General features: G+C 42.1%; 2 protein-coding genes across 3 annotated transcripts in view; both read left to right on the top strand.

The window, feature by feature from the left end:
* The window catches only part of LOC142415343 (protein EOLA1-like), a 31,658-nt gene extending 31,392 nt beyond the window's left edge, over window positions 1-266 (top strand). The window contains exon 4 of the mRNA XM_075513549.1: window positions 134-266. Within this exon, the coding sequence (XP_075369664.1) occupies window positions 134-251 (118 nt within the window). The 3' untranslated portion in view covers window positions 252-266. The remainder of the gene's footprint in view (window positions 1-133) is intronic.
* IDS (iduronate 2-sulfatase) lies at window positions 260-17,237 on the top strand. Of its 2 annotated transcripts, none has more exons than XM_075513546.1 (9): window positions 260-278; window positions 8,847-8,983; window positions 10,056-10,233; window positions 11,097-11,185; window positions 12,420-12,620; window positions 13,227-13,397; window positions 14,059-14,185; window positions 15,716-15,889; window positions 16,619-17,237. In XM_075513546.1, the coding sequence occupies exons 1-9, from the start codon at window positions 275-277 to the stop codon at window positions 17,119-17,121; spliced, it is 1,584 nt and encodes a 527-aa protein (XP_075369661.1). In that variant the 5' UTR covers window positions 260-274; the 3' UTR covers window positions 17,122-17,237. The 2 variants fall into 2 exon arrangements, with proteins under 2 accessions (XP_075369661.1, XP_075369660.1); XM_075513545.1 differs by lacking the exon at window positions 260-278 and adding an exon at window positions 7,920-8,117.
* The last annotated feature ends 299 nt before the right edge of the window (window positions 17,238-17,536 follow it).

The following is a 17,536-nucleotide window of genomic DNA, read 5'->3' as shown; positions in this document are numbered from 1 at the left end:
ACTTGTATTGTAGTCAACGTGTATGTCTTACAAGAAGAAAACATAAGTATTTTAAAGCATTGGTATTCTCACACAGCCAAGCTGTTGCAAAGCAATCTTCAATGACATGATCACATGCTGTTTTTCCCCACAGGATTCCTGCAGTAAGTTGGGGTTGTCTAGTGAAGCATCACCTTGCGTATACTTTTGTTGCTGAAGGTGAAAGGTGTCCTGTGAAGAAGTCAAGGAAGAGAAAGAATGTTCTCCTTTAAGGCAATTGAATCTTACCCTGTGTATGGGTGAGTACAAGCCAGGCTTCACTGGTCCTTTTTTCCCCACTTTGTATTCCTTACCCACCGGGTATCTGTGTTTGAGATCCTGGGACCTAGTCCACTCACACCTGCAGTGGTAATGATGAGGAGCTATGCTCATTCAAACCTGTATCATAGGGTTACGTAACAACAAAAAGTTTGGAAAATCAGGTTCTAGATGGGCAAAATAAGTGACCACAATTTGGGCCATAATCTGTTTGTCTCCCATTTCTCCCTGTTCTTTAATTCCATCCTTTTATCAAAGGGATGAAATCTTCTTCGTGAAGAAACAAACACTTCTCTGCTCAAAGTATGGAAACAGCATGAAAGCTTAGCTTGCAGTTGCCTCCACACTCCCTCGCCTGCTAGCTTCTAAAGGCAGACAGGAGCATTGCCTGTGAGGCAGCACTGCAGAAGCGGTAACCAGATCACAACTGCTCCCTCCTTAGCAGCTTGGTTCTGTGCCTCCCTTGTGATTGCCTGGAGCAGCAGAAAATTTTGCTCAGCTGAGGCTGGAGTTTGTGCTGAGCATGTGCAAAGTGGTTTCTATTTATTTATTTTTAAAAGAAGGCTTGTAGCATTATCGTGTTCATGAAAGTTGACAGCTAGATCAATACTTATTTTTGGTTGCTGATGCTTATAAAGTTACAATTTATGTTCAGTTTCACCTTTTAAGACCTGCAGGGGCTTTGTCTTTATTTTACTCTCCTGGTTTTCCAGTTAATTTCTGATGGATTTTGGAGTTTTCATATCCTGCTGCTCCCCACTATCACTATGGCTACCTCCCCCCAGCAAATCTGTTTTCCAAAGCTTATTGCTGCTAGAGCATTTCAAAGCAAAGGTGGCTCAGGAGTTTCATTTCATGACTTAACATGGTACATGTGAAAGTCCTTTATGTAAAAAGTGATTGGAGATATTATTTCACTTGAACAAACACATACTAGGACATATTTGTCCCTTTGTGGTTTTTACGTGAACCTTTTGGACCATAGAATGTTATTGGCAAATTATGGGAAAAAGAGTGTTTAGAAAGGGCTCAAACAGCTAGTTTGAGCTGTTCATCAAACACCTGCAAAACACCTTTGAGTCTCAGTGACTCAAGGGAAAATGATGGTATCCAGAAAGGACTAGTTACCTCATTGAAGCATCATGCTTAGAACTGCTCAGTAAACTCAGCATAGGGCCTTTGGGATCCAGTACACTGACAGCTATTATGGTAGGAGATTGAGAATGCAGATTAGACAGAAATAATCTTTGCGTTTTGTCTCCTTTTATGCTAACGAACGAATGAAATGTAGAATCATGATTTTAGTAACCAGACACAAGCTATTCCATCCTGCAGTCATACTCAGGGTAGTGCCAATTTCTGAATACATTGTGGATTCTATCTTGATGTGTTACGTATTGAATTGGGAAAGTGACTGTTGTGGAAATGTGGTTCTCAAGAATTTTTCTTCCGGTGGACCAGAAAGCCTGCTGTGGAGCTTGTTGTGTACTGGAGTCATATCTGGCACGTTCACGGGATGCTTCTGGAGGTATAAGCCATTTTCAGCACATGAAACAGTGTTAACTCATGGGTAGCTGTAGATCAGCTTGTATGGTCTTGCGAATCAGAATTTGGAAACTACTGGCACAGTAGCAGAACCAGTCTCCTACTGTGTACACAGTAAACTCAGAGCAGTGCAAGAAATGTCTACAGTAGCTGTAAGCAAATTTTTTTTTGCAGTTCTGAATCTTCTACCTCACAGATCTGTTCCCTAAGGTGAACTGTGAAGAAAGGAGGTAGTAGAGGAAGGAAGAATTTTATCTTGTCAAAAGACATTGTTACTCACAATTACAATTGCTAGTTCTATGTGTCTTGGTCTTACCACTGTTCTGTTTTAGTCAAGCATGACAAAAAGTGTCATTAGAAGAATCCTAAAGAGTAGCAAGTCCTTGCTAATTTCTAAAAGGCTTTATTTTTTTATTTTTATTTTTTATTTTAATTCTGCCTTGCTCTGCCTAATTACAGATCCCTGGTTATCCTCCCCTGTGCTTCCCCCTTCATGACATTTGCTTTGCATCCCACAGTTTGCATGCATATGGGAGGCAGGATCCGCATCTTCGCAGGAATCGCTCCTCTCACGCTTTGTAAGTAGAATGACACTACAGGAAACATCACCTTAGTCAGAGCAAAGCAGTCGTGTACTTTGGTGTCCTTGTCAAGCTACTAATTGCAAGGTTTTAATGTTTGAAATGGAGCATTGCTTAACAGAAGAAGGTGACCTCCCTGTTAGCAATACCTGAGTCCTGATGAGCTTATTCACTTCCCCTCTAAGGCAGCCGTAACAAGAGGAATAGAGGGTTGGTTAGATTTCACGATTAACAATAAATGGGGGTCAGATTATTTTTGTTTTTTTTTTTTTAACAACTGTATTTTGTAACTAGACTGAGAATGCCATCCAAAATACCCTCTAAAATCTGCAGCAACTATTAATCCAGAATAGCAGACAAAACAGAGTTTGTAAATGTTTAAATAATAGACCAGTCCTTGCCAGGCACACACATTAAAGAATTCAGTAGTATTACATGACATCTTGCTTACACAGGCTTTCCTGTTTGCAGGCCTTATCTCTTTGTTGTACTCACCATGTAACTGGAGAAATTGCCTGTGTCAATGCTTATGTGCATGAAAGTTATTTCTTAGGGGCTACGCTGGAGCGTGCTTGTCTGCCCTCACTAAGCACTCGGGACAGCGTGATTTCTTTGAGCATACCCTGAATTGTAGGCACATTTCCTGACATGGGTGCAGGGAGGGTCAGGAAGAACTCCAGTTCCTCAATCCACCCATCTCTTCTCTGGCCAGCACATCAGAGACGGAGCCGGTAGTATCTAATTTGCCATGTTTATAGGCCAAACAGGAAATGGGAGAAACCGTGACTGAGGTGTGCCTTTGATTCACTGCTTTTGGTGGTGGTAACAGCACCTGCCTCACCTATTGCCCAGGACTCTGAAGTCAGTCTAAATAGTGTCTTAGAAACAGCTCTGATACTACATGTGCTTGGGAAAACTCATTGTGTGAGATTGCTCACTAGGACTTGGCGGGGAGAGAGAGCGTCCTGCAGGTGAGCAGATCTGCATGACTCACTTCATCCATGGAGAAACGACTGTATAGGAAATGAAGGCTTATCATGAGTATTTTCAGATTAGGAATGTATTACCTAAGGCCTGCAATGTATTTTCTAGTGCGTAGCTCTGCAGATTAGACTGCAAGGACAGACTACAATGGTATCTTATCATTTATCGTAAGAATGTTAACAAACTGAAAGTCTATGCAGATGCCTCTAATACGATGCTTTTAGCTTATCCTTGAGTGCTGATGTTCACAGATGACTTAAAAGTATGTTTGCTTTGGTTCCGAAAGTAGAGCTGTGGAATCTTTCAAAAATAAAAATGCTGTTTAGAGATTTATCAACATTATGTCTCAGTGGTTCAGGCAGCTCCCTGTTTGCTATAGGTATTTCACTTGCTCACCGTATGTGCCCAAGAAGGCTACAGATGTTAATGCAGGTGTTAGTATTTTTAACAGGCCTATTTTCTTCATAAGAACTTGTACAGAAATGAATTTCAACAGTCCATAGAACAAAGAGGAAAACAGTGCTTTTTTGAAAAAAATCAGTTTAGTGTTAAATAAATTTGCCAGTCAGAAGCTTCCTGTAGTGGTTAGTCAAATACTTTCTATAATGCATGAGAAATAAATGATAATTGATTTGTGATTAGTTATATTGATTCACTGAAAACAGCATCGCTCTTTGAGAGTTTGAATGAACTGATCACAGTGCCCAGCCATTTGTTTGTGAAAACCTGTTTTCTTAGAATTACTGAGTGATGCAGAAGAATTCCTTAGAGTTGCTAATGAATCTAACATGGTATTTGCAGTTACTGTTTTGAGCCAAATGCAGCTTCTGGTAAAATCAAGAGGGGACATGTGTGAGGACAGGTTACATATGTGAAGAGCCAAGACTTCCTTCCTAGGCAGAGCTCAACACCTGGGTTATGTTATAGTGCCTGGCCATATTCACTTAGTCTCAAAAACACACTTTATCTTCCTTGTCAGAGGAAATGAAGAACATGAAAACCTGCAAATCTTGATGTTAGTTTTGATTCCCATCTTGGAAGCTATTCCTTGGCACGTTGTTGTCCTCCCTCCAACAGAGAAGGATCAAAGCCATTTTGCAGCAGAGGGGAACAGCAGAGACAGCCAAGTTGATCACACACTTTGTAAAGCAAAATGCAATTATTTCTCTGATACTTGCATTAATTTCTTTATAACCTATTCCTTAGATGTTGACTTGAGAGACTGTTACCTATCAGTTTCTTGGGTTTTGGCTCAAGAAGTTTGAACACTAAAGAATTACAGTTTCCAAACAAAACTGATGAAATCCTCCCTTAAACAGAAAGTGTACATGTGGAACCTTTCTTGGAAAGCATCCCCAGGTATGAAAATGCTACTTTGTAAGATCTACTGTGGGTCTGATAGTACAGCCATTTCTTACAGAGTTGCATTACTAGGATTTTTCCCACTAAAATAATTGCTGTGCTGAATTTTTACCATGTCTTAATGTGGGTCTGTCATAGAAAATAGTTGATTTTAAGATATTTAGCTGTTATGTTGGTGGCCTCATCTACATTACTAACACTTGTGCAAGCACTACTGTAGACCCCTAAAGCTGCAGTATGCGCCTCAGCCTATTGCTAAGCTATCACATTGTCAGATTTGATACTCAGTGGTGGTGGTAGGTGGAGGAGACTGACATTCATAAGGGCTTCTGGGACTTCTAGCAGAATGACTAAGGAGGAGTGTTGTACAAGGTATCTCCAGTTCAGGCAAGGTTTAGGTTTAACCTTTCCTATTACACTCCTGACTCATCACACCCAATACAGCAGTGGTTGAGTTCAGGAGCTGAATGACAGGCAGCTCAGATGCCCATACATCCGGGGTGGAATGGACATCTGAGCTGTGGGACCAGTTTGTCAAGACATACTATTAGGGCTGTGACTTCAATGTCTGCAGTCATTCACCGGGCATCATCCCAATTTGCTTTTTAGCATCAGAACGTGTGTGCTGTTTGAAAAATAATTTTTCTGTGTAATTTGTTCTTCTAGTGGACTGAACTTAAGATGATTGCTAAACACTCATGTTAGGCAAACCAGGAAATCCATATCAAGTGCCACTTAACATATTTGCATTTGAGAGAGGCAAGCGTTATGGTAATTAAATGCATGTGCAATAGCGAAATAATTCCTTGGCTTTTTCCATATAAAGTCTCCAAATGAAGAGGAGAGAAGTGTCACTTGGGGATGCACTGTTCAATGCTTTTCCAGCAGCTGATCTATGCTAGGAGAGTTGCTGCTACCTGTGAGATATACCTGCTTATACACAAAATTAATTCCAAAATATGCAATCATCAAATACACTGAATTTTCATATTCATGATTTGGTTGCATGTCGTGTACTCTGTAGTAACTGAATTTGTAGTAACAGGGTTCTTTATTTGATTCAAGCATTTCCAGTCTGTGTAGAAAGGAAGTGTAAGATCCATGTAAAAATAAACTTCACTGTAATAGTTTAGAGAAAGTGTATGTGCCTGCATGTATGGGAGATACTGTATGAGCCACCAACACAGCAAGCATGCAGGAGATCCAACCTACCCAAGAAGAACTTGGTTTATCAAGTGTATTCTCCAGTTGATGTGCACATGCACAATATATCCAATATCTCGAGAAGGCATCAAATTTTGTGCATGCTTTTTGCTATTTATGTATTGGACATGCTGTGAATTAATTGCATCTGGTAAAGCTACTGCCTCTGAGAAAGCAGCGGGGTATGTAGAAATCCCAAACAAGCCTTCAAAATCTTTATATTCCCTTTGAATAAGATTTCTAGGTGGGGAAAAAAAGAGGAGCATCTAGGAAAGTCTGGACAGTAGGACTGTTTTCACGGTGATTTCTCCTAGTGCTTATCTGCTTCAGAGTTGCAGAAATACCACAATTTGCACAATTCCAGCAGCACAGAAGGACTAATCCACCTACCTGCCTGCCTCTGATGAGGCAGGCTCTGCTATCTGAACTTTTCACGCTAAGCTATTGATTTTCTTTCCAAATGCTAGTCCTCAGTATAAAAAAGGTGATGAATTAAGGCATTTCTGTCTCAGAACTCATGCTGCCAACATTTTAAGTTTGATAAGAAAGAGCCACCGATACAGTCCTGAAGCACAGAAAGAATAAAATTATAGATTCCATTAGAGATGCATTGCTTTGCTGTAAATGGAGGCTTTTCCCCTATTTTTTTTAACAGTCTAATCCTAAAGACATTGATATTTGCTACTACATTTCACTGTTAATCTGCCATTTGTAGTCAAAGGAGAACCTAACACTTGCTAAAAAAGAAAAATCCCCATACCATCACGGGTACCATGGTCATAGTAGTTTTCATATGCAAGTGAGTGAAAAGTTGGCTGTGTATTTTCAATATTGCTATATTTGTCATCACTTCACCTGCTTGTTAAATGTTTAAGACTACATAGTTATGGTCTTTTAATTCTTTTATAATCCTGTTATGAGCAGCCTTATTATACCGTCTTTGTCTTCGGCAACCTTACAGTTGTAGATAGGGAAACATCTGTATAGTTAATAGTGAGTTTATGTTGTACAGGAATACTGGCAATAAATCTATTCTCTCTTCTACAATGAAAGATAGAAACCATGAAAAAATTCAGAGCTTTTTATAAAACTAGTTCTTCCTGAAATCTTTAATATTATGGGGAAGGGACAATATGCAGCTTTTCTGTCTGCTAAAGGCAAGACTGGTCCTTGAAGGATTGGTGAAAAAAGTGATCAGAACTTCTCTGTCCTCTAGTGGCCCTCTAGACCGCTACAACAGTCAAGTTGGAAAAAAAAAAGGCCAATTGTCTTGAAAGCAAGGCCCCGCCTGCCGACAGCCACCGCGCAGAAAGCCTGGGCGCAGGTCAGCGGCGGAGCCCCCCCGGCTGCCTGCAGGTCTCGCAGAGGGCAAGTGCCCGGCAAAGCCCTGAGCGCAGACCGGCGCGCGGCACAGGACGTGCGTTCTCACTAACGGCCGACACGCACCTGGCCTTGCTCGATCTTGGGGAAACTCTGGAAATACCGTGTTTGCTTAAAGAACAAAAGTAAGCGTTAACTGGTTGTAGAACTGATTAACAAATAAGATTAAAGTAAAGTACGACTCCGAGACAGCTTCTCTAAGTACTAAACCTTCATTTCCTCATTCCCCAGCGCCTTTTGCAGGAGAAGGAGCTGACTGTGGGAATGCCGCCCGGTGTTCCCTGTCCCCGGGAGCTATTGCGCTAAGCGCCCAGGGCTCCTGGAAGGAAGAGGGCCCTGCGCCCCTGCCCCCTGCCGCGGCGCGGCCCTCCCGCGCTCTGCCCGCGCCGCCCGGGCCCTCCGCCGCCTCCGCCGCCCCCGCCGCCCGGCCGCGGCTGCTGCGCGGCGCCACGGCGCCACCGTGTGGGCGCGCGGGGAACGACGCCCTGCCGGAGCGGGGAGGGTTAAGGCCTGGCAGTGGGCCTGCGCCGGCGGCTGGGGCGGGGGCGGGCCCGGGATGGGCCCCGCCCCCGGGAGGGCCTGAAGCCGGCCCAGCGCCCCCGCCGCCTCGCTGGGAGATGGCGGCCGCCGCCCCCCGTCGCGCCGCCGCTTGGCTCTGTCTGTGCGTCTGCCTCTGCCTGCTGGGGTTTCCCCGCGACGCCTTCGCCCGGGAGGCGGCGGCGACCCGTCGGCTCCGCACCCGCGGGGCGGCGGCGGGGCCCGGAGGTGCGGCGGGGCCCCCGGCGGGGCTCGTTCTCCTGGGCGGCGGGAGGGAGGGGCCGGGGCGCTGGCGTCCCCGCAGCTGCCCCGGGTTTGCAGGGCAGCGGCCGGGCGGGCCCTGGCCGCGGGTCCCGGGCGCTTCGCGGTTCTGCTCTCGCAGGGCTCCGTCTGCAGCTTGGCCGGTTGCTGACTAAAGGCCTTCAGCGGGTCGTGCACCGCTTGAACCGTCATGTGGCTTGCCACCTGAAGGGGGCCTTTTTAAAAGTATACATGTAATTAATTTTTTAAAAGTGTTTTCTTGTTACCTGTTTGGAGCAGGATTATATAGCGTAACAGTGTCTGAGATTGACCTGTGGCTTAACGGCCCCTCTCAAAGCTCGTAGGCTGTAGACTGCAGCAGGAGGTAGAGCTATAAAACACCTTCATTCACAGCACCTTTCGGTAGCCGTCTGAACGCAGCTGAAGAAAGAACCATGGGAGGAAGCAATGACATAGGAAGGGCCATGAAAACCACTGTAGTTCTGTCTAGGCCAAATAAGAATTCCGACACCTTGAAGAAATTAATCGCAGTGTTTACATTTCCTTCCAAAGATATTAGATGTTCTTGCTGATTTTATTTATTTATTTATTTTCTTAAGTATACTTCAGGTTAGAAACTGATAAAGAAATCTGCATAAAGTAGCCTCTGCTTACTGGAGCTCAAATTAATATATTCCTAATTATGATTCTTCATAGATGGCACGAATGTCCTTTTTATAGTTGTGGATGATCTGCGTCCTGTTTTGGGCTGTTATGGACATAAGCTGGTGAAATCTCCAAACATTGATCAACTTGCTTCTCAAAGTATTCTGTTCAGCAATGCATATGCACAGGTGAGAGAAATAACTTAATAAAAAATGTTTTCTCTATGCAAAATAATTACTGGTTTTATCCCAGTAGGTGTTAGGCAGACCATTGGAAAAAGCAGGTATTTATGAACGTTAAGTATTTTCAGTAGAAAATAAACGGTTGGGCTGAACTGTACTGTATGAACCGATCTTTACTAAGGTGAGAAAAATGAAAACAGGGTATTTGAATGAGGATATTTGTGTAGCCCTTGGAGGAGTGTAATGTCACTCAAACATTTTCACTGTTAGCAGCAAAGTGCTGCTTTACTAAATCAGAATTCTTTCTTTTCTACTGTTTATCAAAGATGATTTTTTTACTTTTTAATTTTTTCTTTTGAGGAAATCTATTCTATAGACTTTTATGAAGGGACAGCTTGTGTGATAAGCATCACTCTTTAAATACAGGACTCAAAATCTCACAAATTGCTCTTTACTTGAATACTTTGCATAGGATGCCTACATTCCCAAGTTTCTCTGCTAAGAAATTAGAAGTTTGAGTCTAATTCTGACTAGGGATTAGGACTTTAAAGCAATAATTCTTGGCTCTTGCTAATCTGAAACAATTGGTGAGGCCTTTGGACCGTAAGCTGGACCTTCTGTATGTTTATCCTTTTCACTATTCTCAAGGCAGTCCAGATCAACTAGACTTTGGGCTTTTGTCAGCACAGTCCGTCTGCCACTTCTGCTTAATTCTGTGTGAGTGTGAGCTACTAGATTTTAAAACCACTGTCTTTAAGGCAACCTGACTCTTTTTTTTTTTTTTTTTTTTTTTTTTTCCCCCGCTACTTGTTGCATAACCAGTTCCTAAGCACTAAAAGCTTTGGTTATTCGAGGAAAAATTATAGCTAGGTAAACATATATCTTGCTAAAAGCTTGCAATTGGGAATTGATATTCTTAGTAAGGATGCTGTTCATTCCACCTTGAAGTGATACAAAACACCTTCGTTGCAGTTCCTGAGCCTTCGGATGTTATGCCCAGCTACACCTAAGTCAGTTTGTACGTGTGTTTTGCTTTTTGTTCTGAATTGATTCTCTTTTTGGCTGGCTCTCTCCTCAGCAAGCTGTGTGTGCTCCCAGTAGAGTGTCATTTCTTACTGGACGCAGACCTGATACTACCCGACTGTATGATTTCTACTCCTACTGGAGAGTACATGCAGGAAACTATTCCACGATGCCCCAGTATTTCAAGGAGAATGGCTACGTGACCCTATCTGTCGGGAAAGTTTTTCATCCAGGTATGGTTTGGATTTTCATCTGCTTAACATAAACGTGCTTAACATGTATATTCTGACAAACAGGCTTTACATATAAGTATCAACTGCGTGATTCTTGTCTATATTGACAACCTAAATCATAATCATGAGCCAATTGTACAATGATTGTAGGTTGTCTTTAAATCTTAATTTCAAATCTTAAGGCATTCGAGATTAATATATTAGATGACTCTTGTCTAATGAATAGTTTCATATCTTGTCTAGGGATTGTGGGACTAAATGTCTAACATCCTAAAAATATGTCTGGAAGTTAGGTATCTGCTGAAGATGAAGTTACTGAACAGCCTCATTGTCTTAGTTCTGCATATACATGTTTCGTATGTCATAATAGGCTGTCTGTCTGGATCAGGAGATATAGAATGTATGACATACTACCAATTAAATAGGAAATTAGTTCACTAGTTAAAAAGCAATAACACTACTGAGTTGAAAAATACTGTAATACTGACCCTCTTTTTGGTAGTTCTTTACCCCAGAACTAAACTTGTGTGGATATATGAACTTTCAGTTGATAGTAAAGCTAATTAAGGATATACATGAAGACTGTTATTAATCCTAGTTTTTTTTGGTGGGGATTTTGTTGCTGTTCCCTGAAGTAAGGTTCTTCAAGAGGCTTGAGTCTCCCTTACCAGTAAAAGGTGTATTTCAGGGAAAAATGTCTGTCTTAAACTTTTTGACTTTTATTTCTTGGTTTTCTTTTTCTCAATTGTCACAGATCATTTAGCATATTTAAAAAAAAACCTGAAAACAAGTTAAACTTGTGTTTGAGCTCTTTCTGGTTCAGTGAACTATTACAGCATTTCTAATGTCTTTACCCTTTTCAGGGGTTTCATCCAATTACAGTGATGACTATCCATACAGTTGGTCCATTCCACCCTTTCATCCTTCAACTGAAAAATATGAAAATGATAAGGTAAGGGCGATTTGTGGGACCCTAACAAAGAAGGGTTTTCAGGATATAACCAAGTTCTTTGTGTCAAGGACAGGCTATACTCTGTAGTTTTTGAGACTGCAACCTTGTGCAGGGAAACAACTAGTCCAGTGTGACATTCTGTTTCTTAGCCTTCCAAAAGAAAGCCTGTCTCTTCAGTTGTGTGTCATGTTAATGCATGTGCCCATCCTGCAGATATTTTAAGTATTTCTAAATTAGTGTTTGGAAACTGAAGTTACTGAGATATAAAAGTGCTTGCAAGAAAGAGTGGTCTTAATTTGTGTCTAGGTCATGAATTCCTCTGTCTGAAAAGTGCAGTTGTCAACTTCCACACTAATCTTGCTCTGCTTGGTGAACTTAATTCAATAAAGAGCTCAGGGCTGAGCAGGTCGAGGTCATAATTAAAATAGTCTTTAAATAATCTGAAACTTGATTGTCCGATTCAGTTCTCTAGAATGTATGTTACTCTTAAGCGTGGCCCAAAAGAATCTGTTTTACGTTTATGCAAACATTGCAATAGCATCATGTGCTGGAGCCTATGCACTGCAAAGCTAGGAGCTCCAGCCATGAGGCTACAGGCAGCCTTGGCGATGCTTTGTTCTTGCATTTACTGCTGAAAAAGACTGGTTTTAACAACAACAGTATCTGCGTCCATGACGTGATTTTCTTTGTGTTCATTTAGCAACTCTCCCAAACACCCTGCTGAGGCCACCTTTTCCTGGCAACCGCTTAGTCTAATTTATCTTTCTTCACTGATTATACATCAGCCGCTGCTGGCATTTGCTCAGACTAAGTCAGTAGCTTCCAGGCAGCGTTCTAGGAGCTCTTGGGATCAGAAGGAGTGAAAACGCACATATAAAGCATAACCAAATTCTTCCTTCTTGCCAATAGGTCAGAGATTCTATTCATCATAGAAGCTGTGTGTTTTCCCCTATGACTACATTTAATCTTCTGCACAGCTTTAGAGAGGATTCTGCTTTTCCATAGACATGGAAGTTGCATTCTTCAACTCCTGAAGCTGTATGCTAATGTACTTGGCACCTTTAGTGTTCAAAGAAATTGTGAAATTCCTTTTCGTATCCAATCTGCAGTCTTTTATTGGTAGAAGGATTGAGAAATAAATTGGTTTGAAAGTTACAGAACAGAGGATTTCTTCTTTGCTTTTACAGAAGTTAAGTTACTTAACTAATTCTTTTTTTTTTTTTTTTTTTAAAAGACTTGTAGGGGAAAAGATGGAAAACTGTATGCTAACTTGGTGTGCCCAGTGGATGTGACAGAAATGCCCAGTGGTACCTTGCCTGATATGCAGAGCACTGAAGAGGCCATACGCTTACTGAATGTTATGAAAACCAACAAGCAAAAATTCTTCCTGGCTGTTGGTTACCACAAACCACATATCCCACTGAGGTACCCGCAGGTGAGGAAACTCGAGCCTGCAGGAAAAGGAACTCGGACAAGCATTGCTTTTGCTTTTGAAAGCTGTTTCCACAAATGCTTTATTGCTGTTGTTTCTGGAAGGCAAGCTGAAAACCAACTTTGATTTGGTGTAACTTTAGCAGTCGCCTGTGTTGCGTTTCAGAATGTTTAATGAGAATGAGTTGTGACCACTCAGCCAAAAGCCAGGCTTCTACCAGCGTAATAGTGACTGCTATTGCATGGAGATAGTGTTCAGCTTGACGGAGTATGACATAATGAGGCCTTACAAGACCTTGTACTCCATTCCCTGTTTGAGTTGGTGGCAAAACTCCTACTCATTTCAGAGGAAGTGATGTTGGACCTTTTGTTTCAGTGTTCCTTTGAGATACAGGAGACTGGTTTTAGGTACTTACTAACTCAGTATTTTTCAGGAATTGGTTGGGGCGGACTAGCCTACTATTGCTACCTTTTACACTCTGGGGGAGTGAAGCCTTGTAAACTGTAAGAATATTAAAGGGTCATGCAAGGGGATATGGTTGCTGCTTTACAACACAAAGTTTACAATAGACCTTAGAGGTCGGTCTTTATGTGTGTTTGTATTGTAAAGGAATTTCTGAAGTTGTACCCCTTGGAAAACATCACATTAGCCCCAGATCCCTGGGTGCCTGAGAAACTACCTCCTGTGGCGTACAATCCCTGGACGGATATCAGACAGAGGGATGATGTGGAAGCATTAAATGTTAGTTTCCCTTATGGACCACTTCCAGATGACTTCCAGGTAAGCTGTCAATACAGTGCACTGAAGTCAAACTGCCTTAACTTCTTCAAATGCAAGGGAGCAGTTGGCTGCTCTTACGTGTTCCCTGGTATTCAGCAACTGACAGTTTGCAACTGCTACAAATTCCCTGCCTTGCGTACTGTCACCTCTAGCTTTGTAGGCAAACCTTCACTGTAACTGCAGTCGGGCTAGTGGGGGCGGGGAGGAAGAGGTCGGCTGTCGAATAGTGATAGTAGTATGTGCTCCTGGTTTGTATATAAGGGAATGTATGTAGCAGCTACCAATGTTGTGTTTGTTTTCATTATCTGAATCTGTTTATCTGTTTCAAGCCACCACTCGGTGTATCTTCTTTTGCAAGGTTTTCCTTGACTGTCCAGTGCTTATGCCAAAATAAGGTTGCACTGGCTGGACTCTGAGAGAAGCAGAACTGATTGGTTTGCAACATCTTGCTTGAAAGAACTTCTAGGAGATAGATAAAATTTTCTAACTGCCCCCTCCCTGTTTACCTTTTCTGGGACATTAATCGGGCCTCAGACACTTAAGAAATAAAGCTTTGCAAGTAAAATCCTGTACTTACACAGCCACCCACTGCTTCTCCTGTGTGTGTGTCTGGGGAAAAGCTAACTTTTTTTTCTCTCTCCCCTGTTTTCTTAACTTGCAGCGGCAGATTCGTCAGAGCTATTATGCAGCAGTTTCTTACCTGGATACGCAAGTTGGTCTGCTCTTGAATGCTTTGGATGATGTAGGACTCTCAAATAGCACAATAGTAGTTTTTACTGCTGATCATGGTAAACATTTAAATCTTTCTCCAGCTCACTGTTAATAACTTAATTGTGAAACTCAGTGCTGGGATACTAATCAAGTGTGTGTTTGTATAATGTACGGCAGAGCTACCATACCTTGTATATCTGGCTAGTCTGTCTCTAATTAAATGGACTGACACAGGCTTCTGTGGCTGCACAGTCCTGTCCCCCTGCAGGCACCTCTCTTTAATCAGGTTGAGGGTTTGCTAGTGAGTGAGGAGACTGTCTGTCAAGACACTGGCCTGAGCGTGCTGTATTCCCACCTCCTATCCAAGGAGTGACTTGCTGGGAACAGTGCTGTGAGAGGATAGCGACCACTCCTCCCCCCTTACAATTTGTAGAGCCATCTGGTGCAGTGGGTGACAGGCTTTCTCATTAACTGCTGAAGTGTGTTTTCTTGCACTTGTCATTGCTGCTTGCAGAGCATCTAAACTGATAGTAATATGGCTCCCCCCTCATAATTGAGGTCTTGCACAGTCTGGATCCTGCTGGTAAAAAAACTGAATTTCAATTGTGGGACAAATACCTCGAGCATTTAATGTTCGTTTCAATATTCTAATTCTCATTAAAATACCCTCCCCATGATCCCTTTAATTTGGGGATGGCTTAGCTGACTTAACAGTTAGGATATGGCTTAACTTAAATCAATTTAAAGTCACATATTTGGTTAATTTGCATTGACTTCTGTGAGTGTGTGTGTATAAACAAGCCCTTATGAGTTGTAGAGCAATGGGATTAGTACTTCTGGTACTAAAGTGACTCTAGATGTTCCTTCTGGCTTGCCACTTTGACTTGGACTTTCTGTTGTAAACTGAATTCCTCTTTTCCTTGCTGTGGTTAACTGTCAACAGTTGGTGTTTCCAGTCCCATGGCTAGCAAAGTGATCCAAAAAAATCATGTGTTAACGTAGCTGTTATAGAGCTCCTTTGTCTTCCCCCAAAGTGAAGTTGGCAATAAATCTGCCTGGAAGGAAGTCATGTTGGCATCTCTTCCAAGAGGAAGAGGAGAGCTAAAGAGTTTTGATCTCTATTGCTTCCTCAGGGGTAACATCCTGATACGGCAGTCTGGCATAGATAGCAGCCTTGGCTCCAAGGGATGTTCAGTTACAGCATTAACAGGAGTATTGGAGAGCTGGCAGCTGCCCAAAACTTGAATGAGTGCTTTGTGGAGTTGATCTGGAGACTCTTGCAGGCACTGTAACACGCCCCAGTTCCTCTTTTCTGCTGTTTTAATGCTGGTTTCCTAATTCTAATCTAGAGTAGGGGAAATAAGGGAAGGTGTAATTATTTCCTTAATAAAAGAGTATCAAGTTGCAAGATTTAGGTGGCTGTTGAAATAGCTGTCACATTAGAGAAAAATCTTGTAATATGTAAATACAGATTGTTACTTGCCTTTTAATATAACCGTGATAACAGACTAGTGGCCTCAACAGCCAGAGTCAATTTATAGTGAAAAAGAAATGACTACTAAATTACAACACAGTATCTGCTCTGAATTGTATTCTTTGTCATCTAGGATGGTCCCTGGGAGAACATGGTGAATGGGCAAAATACAGCAATTTTGATGTTGCTACCCGTGTGCCGCTGATGTTTTATGTACCAGGAATGACAACTTCCTCTCTTAGTCAAGGAGAGAGGGTCTTCCCCTACCTTGATCCTTTTAGCCATATTTTAGGCTTGGTACCTCAAGGTAAATTTCCAGCATTTATTTTTTGTTTGCAGTGGATATATGTAAAGGGGAAGTGGTGATGTATGGATACTTTGTCTGCAGTGATGGATACTTTGTCTGCAGGCAGCTTGAGTCAGTGTCATCGACTGTGCTTCTTGTACTGATGGGGAACAAGACGGTGAAGGGAATCCTTGGACACAAACTTTTGCTTTGGTTAGATCTGCTTTAGTGGAAACAGCTAGATGTCTGCGTTAACACAGCAGGTGATTTATTTTTGTGTGATGTAGATGCCTAAAAGGATACTTGACCTACCTTTTGTAGTGGCGGCTGCTGTCTTTCCAACAGTGATTAGTAAACATTCTCTGTGTAGCATCTGTACTTAAAATGATGGCATTGAAACTGTTTTGATGGAGGCACTCTCGTGTTAAAACTATTGACACTGGAATTTGCTTTGGCTTTCTGAAGAGTTCTTTTTCAAAGTAATGAATATTATTGTCTTGAAGGCTGCACATTTGAGAAACATAAGTGCAGAAACTTTCTTGTTAAAAATACTTCATAAATGCATAGACCAGCATCTTCAGAGCTAAGTGCCACACCGTAATTGCCTTGATTTTTGTTACCCCACAAATCCAGTACAAAGCACTTTCAATAAAACACCAACTTAGTTATCAGAATAAGTTTCTAAAAATGTTCCACCAGTGTCTGTCAAACAGTCATGTTCCATAACTTGTATTTTGATGTTTCTTCTAGGACGAAGCAAAAAAGTGGTTGAGCTTGTGTCTCTGTTTTCAACGCTTGCTGAACTTGCTGGTCTGCAAGTTCCTCCTGTGTGCCCAGAGACTTCATTTCACGTTGCACTGTGCACTGAGGGGGCAAGCATTGTCCGGTATTTTAATGCCTCTGAAGAGAAGGTGGAGGAAGAGAAGGATGGGTGTGATGACACTTACAGGTGTTTCAATGAAGAACCAGTTGCTTTCAGCCAATATCCCCGGCCTGCAGACACTCCTCAGTGGAACTCTGACAAGCCGAAGCTGAAAGACATCAGAATCATGGGCTATTCCATGCGTACAGTTGACTACAGGTATACTGTATGGGTTCAGTTTAATCCTAACAACTTCAGTGCTAACTTTGAGGATGTCCATGCAGGAGAGTTGTACATGGTGGAGACCGATCCAAACCAGGATTATAACATCTATAACAATACCTCACACGGTTGTTTTTTCAAAAAAATTCTTGGCTTCCTGAAGCACTAGGGTTCAGAAACTTCCTCATGTGTGTTCTTGCAACTGAAGTAACACTTCCTTTTTTTTGTATAAAAACCTTTCTGTTGTACAGAAAACACTTGGATTGAATTAAAATCCTGTTTGTATCATAACACTAGCTATTGCCTCTGTCTTGTTACAGCCCTTGTTACACTGAAGTAGTCAGTGAGCTTCTGCAGTCGTGTTTTCAAACACAAGCTCACAGCACTTCTGAAAAGGCCACACAGGGTATGCAGGCCCATACCTTGAAACATCTCTGTAGTCTTCTCTTCTGTAGTGAATGAAGAATTAAAATTCATTATCTGTGCTGAAACTGCTGGTGTGAAAGGTGGAAAAAGAGAAATTTCTGTGTTTGAAAGGCTGTGCAGAGAATGCGTGTCAGTAAACGGGTCCCTGTCCACTTTAC

This window comes from Mycteria americana, chromosome 10 (assembly GCF_035582795.1).
Source record: "Mycteria americana isolate JAX WOST 10 ecotype Jacksonville Zoo and Gardens chromosome 10, USCA_MyAme_1.0, whole genome shotgun sequence".
Taxonomy (NCBI): Eukaryota; Metazoa; Chordata; class Aves; order Ciconiiformes; family Ciconiidae; genus Mycteria; species Mycteria americana.
Note: the sequence above shows the minus strand (reverse complement) of the source record. Positions and strands in the feature narration are given on the sequence as shown.

Bases quoted from the DNA above. Each gene is read 5' to 3' on its own strand.
- IDS (XM_075513545.1), top strand. From the start codon at position 7,970: ATGGCGGCCGCCGCCCCCCGTCGCGCCGCCGCTTGGCTCTGTCTGTGC. The intron at 11,186-12,419 runs GTAAGGGCGATT...TTTTTTTAAAAG, and splicing joins AAAAATATGAAAATGATAAG to ACTTGTAGGGGAAAAGATGG. The intron at 14,186-15,715 runs GTAAACATTTAA...TTTGTCATCTAG, and splicing joins AGTTTTTACTGCTGATCATG to GATGGTCCCTGGGAGAACAT.